This window comes from Camelina sativa, chromosome 6, assembly GCF_030686135.1.
Source record: "Camelina sativa cultivar CO46 ecotype springtype chromosome 6, ASM3068613v1".
Lineage (NCBI taxonomy): Eukaryota > Viridiplantae > Streptophyta > Magnoliopsida > Brassicales > Brassicaceae > Camelina > Camelina sativa.
Genome location: NC_141885.1, coordinates 25464113 through 25481708, shown reverse-complemented (window position 1 = coordinate 25481708; position 17596 = coordinate 25464113). Strand labels below are relative to the sequence as shown.

The window sequence follows — 17596 nt, the reverse complement described above, 5'->3', positions numbered from 1 at the left end:
CACATTTTTTTGGTGATTTTAAGGCCACATTTTTGTTTATCTAATGGACTTTAAACCAAAATATTTAAAGTCCACATCATAAGTATACTATAAATATGAGTCACATCAACTTTTTTTATCTTTTTGTTATTTATATATAGTTATTATATGTTTGACTTTATTTTTGTGAAAAGATTTTAGTTTTTACTTTTTTTTTAAATGTAAGAAAAAGCTACATTTTTTCTTGCTTTGGACCACCAATATTATTGGACCGCCGTGATTAAATGTACGATGGTTTCTTTATTGAGATAGCTAGCTTGTTGATCATAATTAAATTTGTAAAGAAAGTATTATAATGCATGATTGATATTAAAACGGTTGTTATTATTTATAACATCCACGAGAAAAGTCGAGTACATAACAAAATACGTATTATATGAACCAACAGTTTTTATTTATTTATTGATCGAGCTCTAGGTACCTTCCTAGGATTAAGCACTATATTTCTTTTATTTTGACATACGTACGTACCGGTAATTAACCATGCATTGCATGCATACAAACATAGAGGGTTTGTGTTATACGCCAAATCATGGCTTAGCTTCTTCTTTCTTCTTCACTTTCTCCGTGGCCATCGGCTTGGAACAACAAGCAGTGCACCGTCCAGTTGTAAAGCTTCCACAGCAACCGTATAACCTACATCCACGGCGTTGCTGGGGCTCCACTGTTTCCATAACCTTCTTGGCCTCGGCTTGACTGCTGCAACAGTATCTGCACCGTCCACGCCACCACCCACCGCAACATCCATACCTACAACCACCACCACCCCAGCCTTGCTGAGGCTCAACAGTTTCCACAACCTCGTTAACGTTGGCCTCGGCTTGACTGCTGCAACAGTATCTGCATCGTCCACGCCACCACCCACCGCAACATCCATACCTACAACCACCACCACCCCAGCCTTGCTGAGGCTCAACAGTTTCCGCAACCTCGTTAACGTTGGCCTCGGCTTGGCTGCTGCAACAGTATCTGCACCGTCCACGCCACCACCCACCGCAACATCCGTACCTACAACCACCACCACCCCAGCCTTGCTGTGGTTCAACAGTTTCCACAACCTCGTTAACGTTGGCCTCAGCTTGACTGCTGCAACAGTATCTGCACCGTCCAGCCCACCAGCCACCGCAACATCCGTACCTACAACCACCACCACCCCAGCCTTGCTGGGGCTCTACACCATCGGTTGCTTCAGTACTTGGCTTCACTTCATCCTTAGCTGCACGTGTAATTTACAGGTTTATATACACCATGAGTTAGATATTCGATCATCATTTCATCAATATGATCGAAAGTGCAAAGAGAGAAGTTATAAATATAGACTTGTACATATATACCATGTGTGGCATCAGTGGATGTGTCCGCAAAAACAGCGAGGGAGAGAGAGAAAAGCAAAGCCAAGAGAGCGAGAGACTTGAGGTTTCCCATGTGTTGTTTTCGTTACACAGAACAGTTATCCTGTTTGATTTTGTTGCGGGAATATGATTTTGTTAGTGAACTGAAGAATGTATGTATGAGCACAGCACATCCATATATATAGTTGGCCAGCAAAACTTGACGACAAGAAACCAGTCAATTGTGTCGAGTGAGGGAAGATAACGATAGAGATTTATGGGGATCACTTCTATATACGCTTAATAAAAATATAAAAATAATATATTATACAGTAGAACCTCTATAAATTAATAAGGTCGAGAATTTTATTAATTTATAGAAGTTTTAATTTATCGATAAATTGATAATTATTAATTTATCGATAAATTAATAAAATATTAATTTATAAAGAGAACTTTTAATTAGAAATACAAAGTTTAGAAGAAATTGCTGCTACTATTTTTCAAAGTGATGATGAAGTTGAAGAAGATACGACGATACTTTTAGAACCAGTTACACGTAAGAAAGCAATTATCGCGTCAAGAACTCTTTACAATTTTTGGATGCGATTTGAGAAGACAATACCAGAAGTTTTTGATGCAATCAAAAAAATTAGAGATGCTCTCCAACAAGAATGCAAATTCAAGAACAAACAAACAACAATAGATTCATATTTCACTAGATATTCTTAGATATATATATATATATTAGTTTATTTGATTATTAATTTATGATATTAATGAGACCATATTTTTACATGGGATTTTTAAAAAAGTTATGAATTTATTATTTCATCGAATAGTGTCCAAAATTACAATTTTATTAATTTATAGAGGTTATTAATTTACCGAATATTAATTTGTAGAGGTTATATTGTATCTACTCTCATCTTATCTTTTAATACTGTAATTAATGTTTCTAATTTTATTTTTATTTTTCTAGTTTATTAAAACTATCAAATAAATCAATATAGTTATACATATTTTAATATACGATGAAAAGACCTTGAATTAACAACGAGTTTGAAATAGAAAGAGTATTAAACATCTTTAAATGCTATGAAATAGAAGAGTCTAAAAACCGATTTAGAAAGATGCTTACCTACATAGAAGCTTTGATGCTATGAAATGTTTTCTAATTTTTAGTTTTTTTTCTTGTCTGGTTAAGCTTTAGCACTTAGCAAGGTAGAGTTTCTATTTAAAATGTTAACATCAATACATTATTTTGTCAGTTTAAATATCGGATATCTGACTATTCTAAGCAACCCCTAGCGTTTGCACCTTATCGTCATGGAGACGGCCACACGTCGGATCCTACGTTACTAGTTCAACGACACGTCGACGACGACGTCTGAATCTCGCGATAACATTAAGAGGAGTCCACGTTGGCGGATTCTTGAGAGCCTTGAACACATATAACACTCAAAGCAGACAAAGTTCGCCATGTAGAACGCGTGGCTAGGAGGCGCCGCTTTGGGCCTGGCTGCGGACTGGATCATGGTCCATTCGTATTGGGCCAAGTACAATGGAAACGGCACGGTCATGACTCGTGAGGTTGAGCGAGGGTATGTACCTAGTAGAGACGTAATATCAGAAGTTTACGAGGGTGGATAGATCTATAAGTGATCGAGGTGCCGGTGGGTTAGATTAGATCGGTGAATGCTGCTTTCGTTGGCATGTACAAATTCTTAAATTTATTCTTGCAAATATGCGTTTCCACCATTATAATTCATATATAATCAAAAGATATATATATATATATATATATATGTCCCTTAAATCATGAATTTATATATAAAGCAGTCGTTGTTTTTTTTGGTTAAACAGTCGAAGCAGTTGTTATATTCTTAGATATTAGGATATATTAATTGTTAGAAATCTACATAGTACCATTTAATATTAATCTATGGTTTATTATTCAGCTAGCTACATGTTTTATCATAAATAAAATTCTAAAGGAAACTTTTAACAAATTAAAAAAGGAGATTGCAAAGAAAATATTATAATCCATGATTGATATTAAAAACAGTTGTTATTATTTATAACATCCACGAGAAAGACACTGCAAAATACTTATTATAGGAACCCACGATTTTTATTATTGAGCTCTAGGTACCTTCTTAGGATTAGGCACTATATTTCTTTTATTTTGACATACGTACGTACTGGTAATTAACCATGCATACAAACATAAAGAGTTTGTGATACACGCTAAATTATGGCTTCGCTTCGTCCTTCTTCGTCTCTCCCTCCGTGCCCATCTTCTTGGAACAACAAGCACTGCACTGTCCATATGCATAGCTTCCACAGCAGCCGTACCTACATCCACGGCGTTGCTGGGGCTCAACAGTTTCCACAACTTCGTTGGCCTCAGCTTGACTGGTGCAACAGTATCTGCACCGTCCACGCCACCATCCACCGCAACATCCATACCTACAGCCACCACGACCGCCGCCAAAACCACCCCCACCACCACCACCGCCGCCACGCTGCTGAGGCTCAACAACGTTGGCCTCAACATTCTCGGCTTCTTCGGCTTGAGGTCGGCTGCAACAGTATCTGCACCGTCCAGCCCACCAACCACCGCAACATCCGTACCTACAACCGCCTCCACCCCAGCCTTGCTGAGGCTCTACAACAACGTCATTGGCCTCGGCTTCGACTTCCGCAGTCTGAGGTTGGCTGCAACAAGCGCTGCACCGCCCATAAGCGAAGCTGCCGCAACATCCGTACCTACAACCGCCTCGACCACGTTGTTGCGGCTCTACGGCATCGGTTGCGTCAGTACTTGGTTTCACATCATCCTTAGCTGCACGTGTGGTATACAGGTTATATACCAAGAATATAGATATTCGATCATAATTATGCGAAAGTGTAAAGGAAAATTATATATATAGAGTTTTACATATATACCATGTGTGGCATCGGTGGATGTGTCCGCAAAAACAGCAAGGGAGAGAGAAAAGAGCAAAGCTAAGAGGGCGAGAGACTTGAGGTTTCCCATGTTTTGTTTTCGTCACACAAGACACTTAGCTTGTTTGGTTTGGTGAGGGAATGTGATTTTGTTAGTGAAGACTGAAGAGTGTATGAGCATAGCACATCTATTTATAGTTGGGAAGCAAAACTTGGCGACAAGAAACCAGTCAATTATGTCGAGTGAGGGAAGATAATGACATATTTATGGGGATTTTTTTTTCTTTACGCTTTATATATAATGTAAAAAGTAAATCATATTAAACATCTCTAGAAACCATGATATGATCGAGAAGGCTCATAAAATATGATAGATAAAGGTTATTTAGAGCTTCGATGCTATGACATGTTTCATAATTTCTAGTTTTTGCGTCTAGTTAAGCTTTAGTATAGGGTGGATGTTGTTTCTATTCAAAATTCACAATGATAACATCTATACCTCTTTTGTCAATTTCAATATCGAATATGCCGTCAAACGAAATTAAGAGGAAAACAGGTATTTTAACAAAATTACAAGCGTTTCCGATTCTTTAAGTATGTTTGTGGACAACGTATATTATATATAGCTCAGAAAACAAAAACGTTTGGTAGTGTTACTTTTGAATTTGCTTAAAAAGGGTAGTCACAGTATTTATTTGGATATTAATTAAAGCTTTAACAGAATATCGTTGTTGTAAGAGAGTACTAGAGCATCTTCAAGTTAATTTGCATCAAATCAAGAATAGACTTGTAATTTCAAGAAATCAGTTCCATAATGGAGCCGGTCCACAAACATAATTAAGTTTATAATCTTGGTATTAGTGAGAAAAAATAAGAAAAAAATCTATATAAATATATAACAAAATCGGTGAAGAAGAAGATTTTCTCCAAAATAAAAGAAAAAACTACAACTTATCTCCAAAATTTACAATCCCGTTATAAACATAGAAAAGCTCAATAACAACGAAGCAAATGATCCATAATTTTATTCTTGAAAGTTGAAAGCTTAGGTTGGATAATTATAACTTGTCTGTCAAACTTATTAGAACCTTCATGCAATCATCGAATCCTATTTACTTAATATTTTTTTTGTATTTATTGAAATTCTTTTATTTTTATGATTTAATTATGTGTGGATTTTACTCGCACATTTTAATCGATTTCACAAATGTAGTAAACAATACAACAAAACTATAAACTAAACTATATGCATATATACTTTACCAAAAAAAAAAACTATATGCATATATAAATATCAGTGATCTCTTGGTCAATACTCACATTATAATTAGTCAACAAATAAAATAAAAATCACGATTTCAACGGATACTGTTTTGTCATCTAGCATTTCTCTTGGATATATATATATATATATATGTTTTACACTAGTAATATTCTGTATTTATAGTCAGTATTCAACTTTGCTAACGATACGTTGTATTGGTATAAATAGAAATACTTTACAAACAGTTAAAAGTCAATATCTTATCTAACTTCTTAAATCTACATTATACAATGAGATAATTAAAGTATATACTATCAATAATAAACCAGTATATAGGGTACTAAGAATTATTAAGCCAAAAAATTTCTAACGAACTATTAATTTTATTTTGTTATTCGTTTGTGTACTGAAAATATTTAGTGAAGTAAAATACTTTATTTGCCAAATAACTATTTAGTTTTGATGTATTCATTATTAAACTAATCACATGTTAAATGACAAAAAAAAAAGAAGAGATAAGTATATACTCATTACAAGAAAGAAAAAAAAGAGATAAGACTTGATCAGCATATATCCTCGGACCAATATCAAGTTAACACTATGTATATATGTAATTTTTAATCGTTTATAGATAGTTGGTTCGAGTGACATCGGAAAACAAATGTGTGTTATTGAAAGTCTTTTGATCATTGGCTTGAAAAATAGAAATCGAATAGCTGAATTATTAAAAATAGATATGTATATATAATATATATAATTTGGTCAAAACCCATAAAAAGAGTTGAACGTTGAAATTAAGCCATTTCAAGCATCGAAAGCTTCAACTCTTATCTGTGGTTCCATGTGTAATGCCATGCTCTCTACATAACATACGGTGCCTACACGTGTCCAACAGTAGTCACAAAGTCCAACTCTTGGTCTTCAAACTCACCGTTCGAAATGATAATGTTAGCTTTCTATAGATTCCAAAAACAATCGCACAGTCCCAATTCAAACTCTTCCTTCTTTTGGAAATATCACTAGAACTGATCTAAACGAAGGAAAAAACAATTAGAAACAGGAAACATATAAACCGACCCGTATAGACGATGGAACTGAATTACTACTGCTTAGTCGACCAAATTCAACATTCGTCTGATAACGTAACCGAACCAAAAACCATTATCGAAGCACGAAGCTTGATCTTCCTCGTGTTGTTATTCACCAAATTAACTTTTCTAAACATAGATTGATGCAATTGAAATAAATTATGCACCAAAATCCACTAATATTTTGTTGTTAACTTTAACTATAAACGATTGGAAAAAGAACTTGACTGGAAAAGAAAACACAATCATCCTAACATTTCAATACGTTTGAGTCGGTCCATAATTTAGATGCGTGATTAAAATTACAAAATTAACGGGAACGTAACACTCCACTCGACATTATGATATGTCGTATGTTGACTCTGATCAGTCGGTGGTGCGCGATTTTCCGCAATCTTTCCAAGCCAAGTTGATCTATCCAATACACTTACGTAACATTATGACTTTAAATAATAGCAAAACTTACACGTGGCAAAAATTCATTGAGCAAGTTCATACCTGACGAAGATTGATTGAGTAATAATAGCTTTTCTGTTATAGTGATTGAATTATATTTAATTGAATGTTTATGCTTTAGAAAAGTCTGAGGATAAAGAAACTTGAAACCGATAAAGATTAGGGTTCGCAAAACACTTGATTGGTATCGCCACCAATGTTTGACAATACATAGTATATACCCACCGCAGGAAATTTAATAAGTTACGTACGTTAATCCTAATTATCGATCATTTTATATCTAGTTTAAATTATCCAATCGTAAACTTATGAAAGAAGAATCTTACAAATTAATATGTCTCATTTTCATAACGTGATAGAAAAATTAAAAGGTGAAGAGTAGAATTTGATTGTCACTTATAACTTTGTGATAATTATCATATTTTTAAAATATTGTGTAAAAATTTGTATATTACAATTACTAAAAGATATTTCTACTATCGGCATTTGAAATCGGAAATCAGGAAATAACTCAACTTTTGTTGATATTATAATATTAACAGTATATATAATTTTTATGAATGTTTATTTCTACAAACTATAGCTGCAAAACACTTGAGTGATATCTCCACCAATGTTTGACAATGAATAGTATATATCTACTACAAGAAATTTCATAAATTACGTACTTTAATATGAATTACCGCTTTATACGTAGGTTATATCATCCAATTGTAAACTTACAAAAGTAGAATCTGACAAATTGATGTCCCATTCCCATAAGGTGATAAAAGAATTAAAAGTTGAAAAGTAGAATATGATTGTTGTTTGTCACCCGAGAAAAAGTTTATAGTGACGGAATTATTAAATATCATATTTTATTTTGTGATAATTATCATATTTTTAAAATATTGTATAAAAATTTGTATATTACAATCACAAAAAAATAGTTCCGCTGATAGGATTTGAACCTGGAAATCAGGAAATAACTTATTTACTCATAATCATGCAACCAATATGCTACAGCAGAACTTTTGTTGATATTATAATATTAACAGTATATATGATTTTTATGAATGTTTATTTCTACAAACTATAGCTGCAAAACACTTAAGTGATATCTCTACCAATGTTTGACAATGAATAGTATATATCCACCGCAAAAAAGTTAATAAATTACATACGTTAATCTGAATTTCCACTTTATATATAGTTTATATCATTTAATCGTAAACTTACAAAAGTAGAATCTCGCAAATTAATGTCCCACTCCCATAAGGTGATAAAAGAATTAATAATTGAAAAGGTTTACAGTGACGAAATTAATAAATGGCATATTTTATTTTGTGATAATTACCATATTTTAAAAATATTGTTTAAAAATTTATATATTTTAATCACAAAAAATATTTCCGCTACCGGGATTTGAACCCGGAAATCAGGAAATAATTCATTTACTGTTAAATTTGAGTCATAATCATGCAACCAGTGTGCTACAACGGAACTTTTGTTGAAATTATAATATTAACAGTATATATGAATTTTTTGAATGTTTATTTCTACAAACTATGGCTGCTGTTCCACTTTCGGCAATTGGATTTAATCGAAGGTTTGCTTGGACTTTTGTTCTATCGAGGTTTAGGGAAGTTCTATATTTGATGATGGTTACTCAAACAAAATAAGCCCGAGTATCAGGGAAGATCATCATAGTACACAACCAACATATGATGAAGAATGTCAATGAAGTCAAAGGCTTTCTACGTAATTAGTAAGCACTGCACCATCATTCCAGTTGCGATTCCTACAAATATAGAAGCTAGATACCTCCAGGACATCCTCTCATTCCGCCAAAAAGAAGATACTTAAAACTTTGCTCTTTCTCACCTTCTTGCCAACTTGAGGACCTTAGAAACCTCTATGGCTTAAACTTGTCTGCATCTTCCCAAGAACTAGGATTTCTCATCACATCATAACGAGTGTTTGTCTTCTCCAGTTTATGTAGAAACCTTTGATCTCGTATATTTTTTGGAATTTCCTTACCTTTGATGCAATCTTTTCCCTTCTTTGACTACCGCCTGCAAGTAAGGGAGGTTCGGCAGATCAACTTCTTGAATCAACCTTTTACCGTATAAATCTAATACAATTGTATTGTATTAATTAGTTATTTACTCATGGACGACATAATTGCTAAATCATGATTGGAACAACAAATAAAAGGCATAATCAAATTGGGGTAGGATTCAATATGAGCAGAGGGAAGCCCAATCGCGTTGGTCCTTCGTAACATTTTTTTTTTCTTCTAGTAACTGAGAAATTTGAACTACAGATTTTCGAACGCATACTCATTTTCAGAAGAAGTTGGACAACAACGACCGAAAGATCTACCTACACTTGATCCATCACAAGATTTTTATTTATTTTGCATTATATTTAAACTTCTTAGAGGTTTGATATGATGATGCATCTCAATACATTTCATCGAGAAAGGGTATTGTACTATTGTTATGTGGGTGTGCCACAGGAGCTAAAGCATATGGTCCACAAATATATTTTTCAGTTTTCCTTCAGATCGAGGGTCCAAAATTTTCAGTATTTTAAAAGAATAGTAAATTAAAAGCCACATAGCAGGTTTTAAAGTAAAGATGGACTATCTAAAATTACTTTTAATTATTTCTTAAAAATTAAATTGTGCGCGTGCGTAAAGATACGCGTCATCTTTCATCAACCGGGACACACTATAAAATAAATACATGCTCTTAAAGCTCACACATCTTTCACAGATCACAACAAAATATACATAACAAGCTACTTCAACCAAAAAAGTGCAAATCTAGCAAAAGAAAAACATGGCAAGCTACAAGTTTCTTGTTGTCTTGGTTTTGTTCGCTACCTGCTTATCTCTTGCTAATTCAGACCCGTTTAGAACCACACCCTCGGAACAAAGTAAGCATATATCTTATTCATCTTTATACCCTTTCGTGATATCTATATAGATATCACGAGGATCGTCGTGGTTTTTGTATGTAAGCAATATACGTTAACATGGTTTAATTACATGCATATATGATCCCTCTCTCATATATTACATATATTAACAGCTGAAACGGTAGTGAATCTCAATGATGAAACGGATGCAAAAGAACCTCAGCAATATGGTGGAGGATACAACTCAGGTAGGTGCAGGTACGGTTGCTGCTATCGGGGAAGCTACGGCTGCATCCGCTGCTGTGGTTACCCCAATGAGGAAACTAACAGTGTGGAGACCTCCAAACGCGGGCGTGGCGGCTGCAAATACGGTTGCTGCGGCAGCTATGCTTATGGACAGTGCAGCGCATGTTGCAGCCGCACCCAAGTCGCAGAAAAATCTACCGAGCAGGAAGCTTCTCCATGAAAAGGGAGCTAAACACCATGGATATGTTACCGTATAACGTATGGCCACATTAAGCACTTGTTTTAATACAATAAAATGGTACTATGAACGTATCTTAGATGGTACGTGGAAATAAAGTAAGTGGCCTTTTGTATATGTTTGTGTGTATGCGCAGTTCTATATATATATATATATATGTTTAAGCTTGAAAAATACTTAAATTTATGACGTTTGAATTACTATTGTGATGCATATTCGTATGGATAATCCGATGTTTTAGATCGAGTTATCATACTATAACAAGATCACTATACCACACTTGCTTACTTTGATGACTTACTCAAGTACGATTCACATGACCTTACTTGGGAGATTTTAAATTTGTATCTGATCGATCGATCAATAATTCACTTAGTCATGCAGATAAAGTTTGTTGTATGTAATCGATTATGTTTTTCAACAACAAAAAGAGAGGATAGTCCTACTCAACCAAGAAAAACAAGAGAAATTAGTGAGCCGTCACAATTATGAATATCAGACAGGCTCACTGGGCCATTGCATCTTCATATCTAATATATTATCTGATGGATTCTACTAATTCATGGCATATTGTTATAACTAAATTTATTAATGTCATGCTCATCGAATCACATCACCACCAAAATTATAGACCAATATACTTGTAACGAGAATATATCTAAGCGTTTAATATTCCTATAGAAAACTTTTGTATACTGCAGATCATGTTTATACGGGGTTTTTTCTTATTACAAAAACCATGTTTATACAGTCTATAAGGGGAACTAATCATATTATAAATTCGCCTAGCCAAAAAAAAAAACGTACGTGTTCCCTTTTTCATATATCAAAAATAATAACAAATGTCATGTTTTAGAGAAAGTTGGATCAAATCTTAAATTTAAGCGGGGTAAAAAATAATTCACGAACTTGATCCAGACTCAAAAACATAAAGTAGAACTTAAATTGTTGATTAAAAAAAAAACAGCTAGTAACAGCAGAAGTATATATCCGGTTTCATTTAACATAAGTTCGGAAATATCGAATATTAGATGTGTACTTATCAACGACGTTAGGTCGTTTTAAAGAATTAGTGCAATGACACTCAAAATTCTCCACAATGGGTCCAATTATGTTCTCTTATCATCAGACTTTTCTAATCTTCTTTGATATCATCATGATGTCTTATATCACATATAAAGAATATCTTCTCTTTATCAGATTCGTATTTTCGAAACTAATGAAAAGTACTATATTTTATTTTAAAAGAAAAATAAATACTCAATTTGAAATCTAAATCTTTTTAAAATTTTCAAAATCATCAACAAACAAGTTTTGTTGGTGCCGAAGCTTCATACATTAATAAAATATCCAAAATTTGTTTTTAACTCTTGTCTTGTGTGTACTGTACTCGATCTAAAAACAAGTAGAAAACCGTAATGCATTAACATCTAAAGACATAGTACGTCTAAGGTCCTTATTAAAGGACAACATCCAAAGAAACACTATATCCCAAAACCTGATTTTGTTCGTCCTTCCATACGAAAGTAACCGAAAAAAAAGTCCATGAAACAAACCAAAACCAGAAATACTATTTTACAAATTTTGTGGAACTGAACATGCATTTCCCTTGTTCGGTTCTTTGTTAACAATCAAATAATCCATAATATCGCCTTCGCCTAAAACCCTACACCCACTTAATCGATCGTGTGGCCCATGTTTGTCAAACATGTAGGTCCGTTTGTTAATTTCTAAGCCACGTATTTCGAAAGAGGTTCCCTCTAGAATTGACCGTTTCATCATTCGTATCCTTATATTACTTTGCATGGCACATAATTGTTCAGGCGGCCCCAGTGTCTTACTTTTTTTCTTCCTATGAAATGAGAATGATTAACTTTATCAAAATGAAGCGTAACCCCGTTTTCCCACATAAGTTGATAATAATAACAATAGATCTGTCGCGATGTGAAATATACAAAATAAAGACGGAGAAATCATTGTATGAATCCATTCCTTTTATTGGCTAATTTGATGTTTAAAAAAGATTAATACTCCAGATATCATCAATCAGACAAGTAGAAGTTTTGTATCAAGAATGAATGCATGCAAAAACACCGTTCCCTACCAGTCTACCACATGTATGATTCATTATAGTATAGAATTAATTAGATAAAAGGATTTGGATTGAAAGAAAGATAAAAGCTACTATTACTTAAATTGGTCAAGAGAACCTTTAATCTGGATCTCAACTTTGATAACCAAAGTTCAAACCCTATCCCATCTTTCGTATAGTAATAATCATGTACATATCTATCTTACTCATTTGATGTGGGATAGATAGAGACACTAAACATGATTTTAATAGCCACTAATAATCTGCCACATCACCAGTTCCTCTCTGATTAGCGGATAGGGTAGAAAGACTCGAAGCGGATAATAATGATATTGAAGGGTATAGTTGTAATTTCGCGCTTCCTTATGGGTAAAATGACGAGTGCGTGAAAAAGATTCTCTCAGCACACGCTGACGCTTCTTCTTCTTCTTTTTCTTCTTCTCCCTTTTATAATCTCGAGACGACAACGGAACAGAACACGGGGAGAAAGAGAGAGAGAGCTATGGCGTTACGAATAAGGAAGGCGACGGCGCTTCTTTTTTCCGGTGGGATTACTCAGGGAACGGATCGGATCGCGAGAACGGGAGCATTGCTCAGCCGTCGGATCTCCTCTGCTTCATCATCATCATCTTCAGCTGTTGTGGCAGAGGATGACGAATCTGGTGGGGTTTACGGATTGGGAAGTGTTTTGAAGGAGTATGAAGATTACAGGAGATCTCTCTACGGTGATATCACGCACAAGGCTTTGCTTGTTGATGCTGTTGGTACTCTCCTTGTTCCTGCTCAACCTACTGCTCAGGTCTCTCTAAAGATGTTCTTTCTGATTCAATGGGGAATTGCTTTTAGTATAATATGGATTATTTTTTGGAATTGATGTTTTGGTTCTGAGTACGGTTTGATCAAATGTGATATGCTTACTATGATCTCTGCTTGTTCCTAGAAGATTATAATTGAAATTTTTAATTTTGTGGATTCTGAGCTGTGTTGGTGATTTTGACTTTGTAGATATACAAGAATATTGGGGAGAGGTATGGAGTTGAGTACTCGGAGGCTGAGATACTTACTAGATACAGAAGAGCTTATCAGAAGCCATGGGGTGGATCTCATCTTAGGTATCATATTCTCTTCATCTGAGGCATTTTATTTGTTTGGAATGAACTTTTTTTTTAACATAGTTGATCATGATTACGACTCTAGTGATGCATGTCTGTGCAAAAGATCAGGCTTGAAGCTGACACTTGGGGAAAATACATTTGTTGTGGTGTTCTTGATTATGATGAATTCTTTGTTGTTTGCAGATATGTAAATGATGCGAGACCTTTCTGGCAGTATATAGTGACTGAATCAACAGGCTGTTCGGATACTCGCTACTTTGAAGAGCTTTACAGCTATTTTACTACAGAACAGGTTTGATCTCCGCTTTTGACTTCTCCATATGCTTGAGGAAACTCGTTAAAGTTTGTAACTTTCTCTTATTAATTATTTATTCCATTTGGTTTTCACAGGCGTGGAAGTTATGTGATCCAGATGCAGAGAAAGTGTTCAAGGCTATTAAAGAAGCGGGTGTAAAAGTTTCCATTGTGTCCAACTTCGATACTCGGTTAAGACCTCTCCTAAGAGCACTGAGATGTGAAGACTGGTTTGATGCTGTAGCTGTTTCAGCAGAAGTAATAGCACTTCTTTCTTTGTATCTTTTCGTAGATGAGCTGAAATGTTTTCGGAGTGAGTGTTTATATATATACAGTACTAAAGGTTTTTGTGTTTGATTGTTTTGTCAGGTTGAAGCGGAGAAACCAAACCCAACTATCTTCTTGAAAGCTTGTGAGTTATTAGGAGTGAAACCTGAGGATGCGGTTCATGTAGGTGACGACCGTAGGAATGATGTATGGGGAGCTAGAGACGCGGGCTGTGATGCTTGGCTATGGGGAAGTGAAGTTACTTCCTTTAAACAGGTAACAAATCTCTCAAGAGTTAATATAAATTATTGAGAACTGAAAATGAATTGTGCATCTTTTTGGTTCTGCAGGTTGCTCAACGGATAGGAGTGAAGGTCTGAAGCAACGCATATAAGAGAATTGGTTCAGACATGTTCAGGCTTCAGTTTTAGCTTTTGCTTTTTCTTGAGCAGTTTTGTACATTTGATTTCTCTTTCGTATTATAATTTGTGTGTATATGTTTCTGTTTATGTAAAAAACCAGAAAATAATGTACCCCTATGATCAATAAAGCTTCATGATCATTCTTGATCTGAACAGATGTCTTACACTGTTTTTGACATTTGCTTAGATTTTTACTAACTTGAACCTAGACAATGTGTATTGTATGAATAAAATACCAGAAGTTGCTACCTGTAAGTTGACAAAAAATAGTGAATGCTACTCACTCCAATTATTAACATGATGCTCCGAATTGTTGACAAATCCTTCACATTCTAGAGATACATATAGTATTGTGCTACATTCGAAAGTTAAGACATGTATGACGTAATTGTAACCTATTAGTTTACTTTTGGTGTCGTCAGAGAAGCCCATTTAGATCTTTGGATTTAAATGGGCCTAACTAGAAAAGTGAGGAAACATTTTCAGGTATCGCCATCTTCTCTTTTATTCGTCGAAATAGAATCTAAGGCTTTTGACCTGACCGAGATGACCGGAGTTGACCTGACACTAGAAAATGGCTTTAGCCGTATGATCGTAAACACTCGTAATAAATAATAATATACATATAAATAAACAATAGCCACTATACCATATAAGATCTAGTTGATAAATAATGATTGTTAAAGATAGAGATAGATAGATAGATCATAGATAGAGATAAGACGCAACGCAATTGTAAATATGATTACTGTGAGTAACTCTATTCCACGTGATCTGCACGTGCCTCTCAATAGTCGACGGCCACCAAACCCGTGAATCCACGTGTATCAGCAGCGTCTCTATCTTTTTCTTCCAGCTGCATCATATATAATGCCTTAATTTTCTTTGTTTTTAGTTTAAATGTTGTTATATTACTAACATATGTTTGGAAAAATTGAGGATACACAACTCTGTATCTCTTTATAAAACACATGTACGTTCCTATTGACATGTTATGTTGTTAACTAAATAATTTTGGTTATTAAATCGAATTTATAACACAAAAAAGGTATTTAGATTTGTTGGTTTATAACTCATTATATTAGTTCACATTTTCACGTAATCATACGATGACAACCCTAATATAAATAATTATGATATTTTTTTTTATCAATAAGAACATTAAGATTCTGATAAAAATAAAAATGAAGATTGTAATATTATCTCTATGTATAAAGTATAAAATGCATGAATCCGTAGGTCAACAGGTGATTCTTCGAAGTTCGAACATGCTCCTGCTTGAGGAAAAAGTGCTCAATCACGTGTCAACGCACGTCCACTCGAGACCCCCATGTATTTTAATTTGTAACACACGTAATGACGTAAACAACACAGAGTTATTTCTTTATTTCTATTTTTCTTGTATCCGTGTGTGTATAATATATAAATTGAGACATAAATAATCCAACTAACTCACCAGCATAATCCCACCCGAAACAGCTTCTAGAGAGAGAGACAAAAAAAACAGTCTTTTAACTCAAAATGTGTGCACTTGTCCCTCCATTATATCCCAATTACTTCGGCTGGCCTTACGGAGATCATAGTTTCTATGAAATCGACGACGTAACCAACACGTTTCTTGATTTTCCATTGCCGGACTTGACGGTAGCTCATGAGAATGTGTCGTCGGAGAAAAGTAGAATATTACTAGACAATCCCGTGGTGATGAGGAAGCTTAATCACAACGCGAGCGAGCGTGATCGTCGCAAGAAGATCAACACAATGTTCTCATCTCTTCGTTCTTGTCTTCCGCCCAACAATCAATCGGTATATAACCACTAATTCATACTATTATTTATGTACTTCTAAACTTAAGAAAAAAAAAAGTCGTTTATTTTCATCTACAAATTTACTAAAACTAAACCATCAATAGAATTATATATATATCAAATGTTTTATTGCAAATTCTAAAACCTTCTTATCCTTGTTCTTTTGCTATTGTGATCTTGATAAGACTAGTAATATGTTATGTTTCTTCAAAGCAAACGAACCAAAATATTATAAAATCGGCCTATATAATAATACAAGAAAATTAACTGAAGGATGTACATGTACTTTTGTGTGCATCTCTTGCAGAAGCAGTTAAGTGTTTCGGCAACAGTTTCGCAGGCATTGAAGTACATACCAGAGCTGCAAGAGCAAGTTAAAAAGCTCATAAAGAAGAAAGAAGAGTTGTCGTTTCAAATCTCGGGTCCAAGAGATCTCGTTTACACCGAGAAAAACGGTAAGCCAGAGAAAGGGGTCACAAGTTATGCATCAACAGTTTCTGCGACTAGGCTCGGTGAGACCGAAGTGATGGTCCAAATTTCATCGTTACAGACTTGCAATTGTTCGTTTGTGAATGTGCTGAATGGTGTAGAAGAATATGGGTTGGTTCTTGTGGATGCTTCTTCTTCAAGGTCTCAAGGAGAGCGGCTCTTTTATACTTTGCATCTTTGGATGGATAATTGCAAACTGAATTCCGAAGAGATAAGTGATAGGCTGTTGTACTTGTACGAGAAATGTGGAAATTCATGTAAATCAATGATCAATAATTAATGATGTCATTTGTTCGTTTCTTGTCTTCCTTTAAAACTTTAACTTCTTTAGAAATACTATATTATATGAACTTCTGCCTAACCCACATTCAGACTCAGAGGCGAAAGTTTTGGTGCGATTGGGAAGGATAAGATTAGGTGAATGATCGATTTTGGGCCATAATTGGATAAATAATTTTGGCCCAGTTTGCTTTAGATTAATCCCGTATTTTTGTTTTCTAATGTATCTTAATTCTTTACCCTTTTTTTTTTTTTTTCCTTTTGTAAATTGTAAACCTAATTAATATTGAAAAAGGGAATATAATAACTACT

The 17596-nt window shown here is 34.5% G+C and overlaps 4 protein-coding genes across 5 annotated transcripts; 2 read left to right on the top strand and 2 right to left on the bottom strand.

Annotated features, from left to right (window-relative positions):
• Positions 1 to 342: 342 nt before the first annotated feature.
• Positions 343 to 2659, bottom strand: LOC104793038 (uncharacterized). 2 transcript variants are annotated; one of them, XM_010519315.3, is made up of 3 exons: positions 2512 to 2659; positions 1374 to 1494; positions 343 to 1255 (listed from the first exon to the last, which is right to left on the bottom strand). In XM_010519315.3, the coding sequence occupies exons 2-3, from the start codon at positions 1462 to 1464 to the stop codon at positions 570 to 572; spliced, it is 777 nt and encodes a 258-aa protein (XP_010517617.1). In that variant the 5' UTR covers positions 1465 to 1494; positions 2512 to 2659; the 3' UTR covers positions 343 to 569. The 2 variants fall into 2 exon arrangements, with proteins under 2 accessions (XP_010517617.1, XP_087310048.1); XM_087453922.1 differs by lacking the exon at positions 2512 to 2659 and having other exon boundaries at positions 1374 to 1633.
• Positions 2660 to 3422: 763 nt separating this feature from the next.
• Positions 3423 to 4486, bottom strand: LOC104793037 (uncharacterized). The gene is made up of 2 exons (XM_010519313.3): positions 4323 to 4486; positions 3423 to 4218 (listed from the first exon to the last, which is right to left on the bottom strand). The coding sequence occupies exons 1-2, from the start codon at positions 4411 to 4413 to the stop codon at positions 3626 to 3628; spliced, it is 684 nt and encodes a 227-aa protein (XP_010517615.2). The 5' UTR covers positions 4414 to 4486; the 3' UTR covers positions 3423 to 3625.
• An 8299-nt stretch (positions 4487 to 12785) lies between these two features.
• Positions 12786 to 14861, top strand: LOC104793035 (uncharacterized). The gene is made up of 6 exons (XM_010519310.2): positions 12786 to 13409; positions 13616 to 13722; positions 13909 to 14017; positions 14116 to 14277; positions 14389 to 14562; positions 14637 to 14861. The coding sequence occupies exons 1-6, from the start codon at positions 13113 to 13115 to the stop codon at positions 14664 to 14666; spliced, it is 879 nt and encodes a 292-aa protein (XP_010517612.2). The 5' UTR covers positions 12786 to 13112; the 3' UTR covers positions 14667 to 14861.
• Positions 14862 to 16135: 1274 nt separating this feature from the next.
• Positions 16136 to 17304, top strand: LOC104699378 (transcription factor bHLH100-like). Its single transcript, XM_010414691.3, has 2 exons — positions 16136 to 16514; positions 16824 to 17304. The coding sequence occupies exons 1-2, from the start codon at positions 16230 to 16232 to the stop codon at positions 17283 to 17285; spliced, it is 747 nt and encodes a 248-aa protein (XP_010412993.1). The 5' UTR covers positions 16136 to 16229; the 3' UTR covers positions 17286 to 17304.
• The last annotated feature ends 292 nt before the right edge of the window (positions 17305 to 17596 follow it).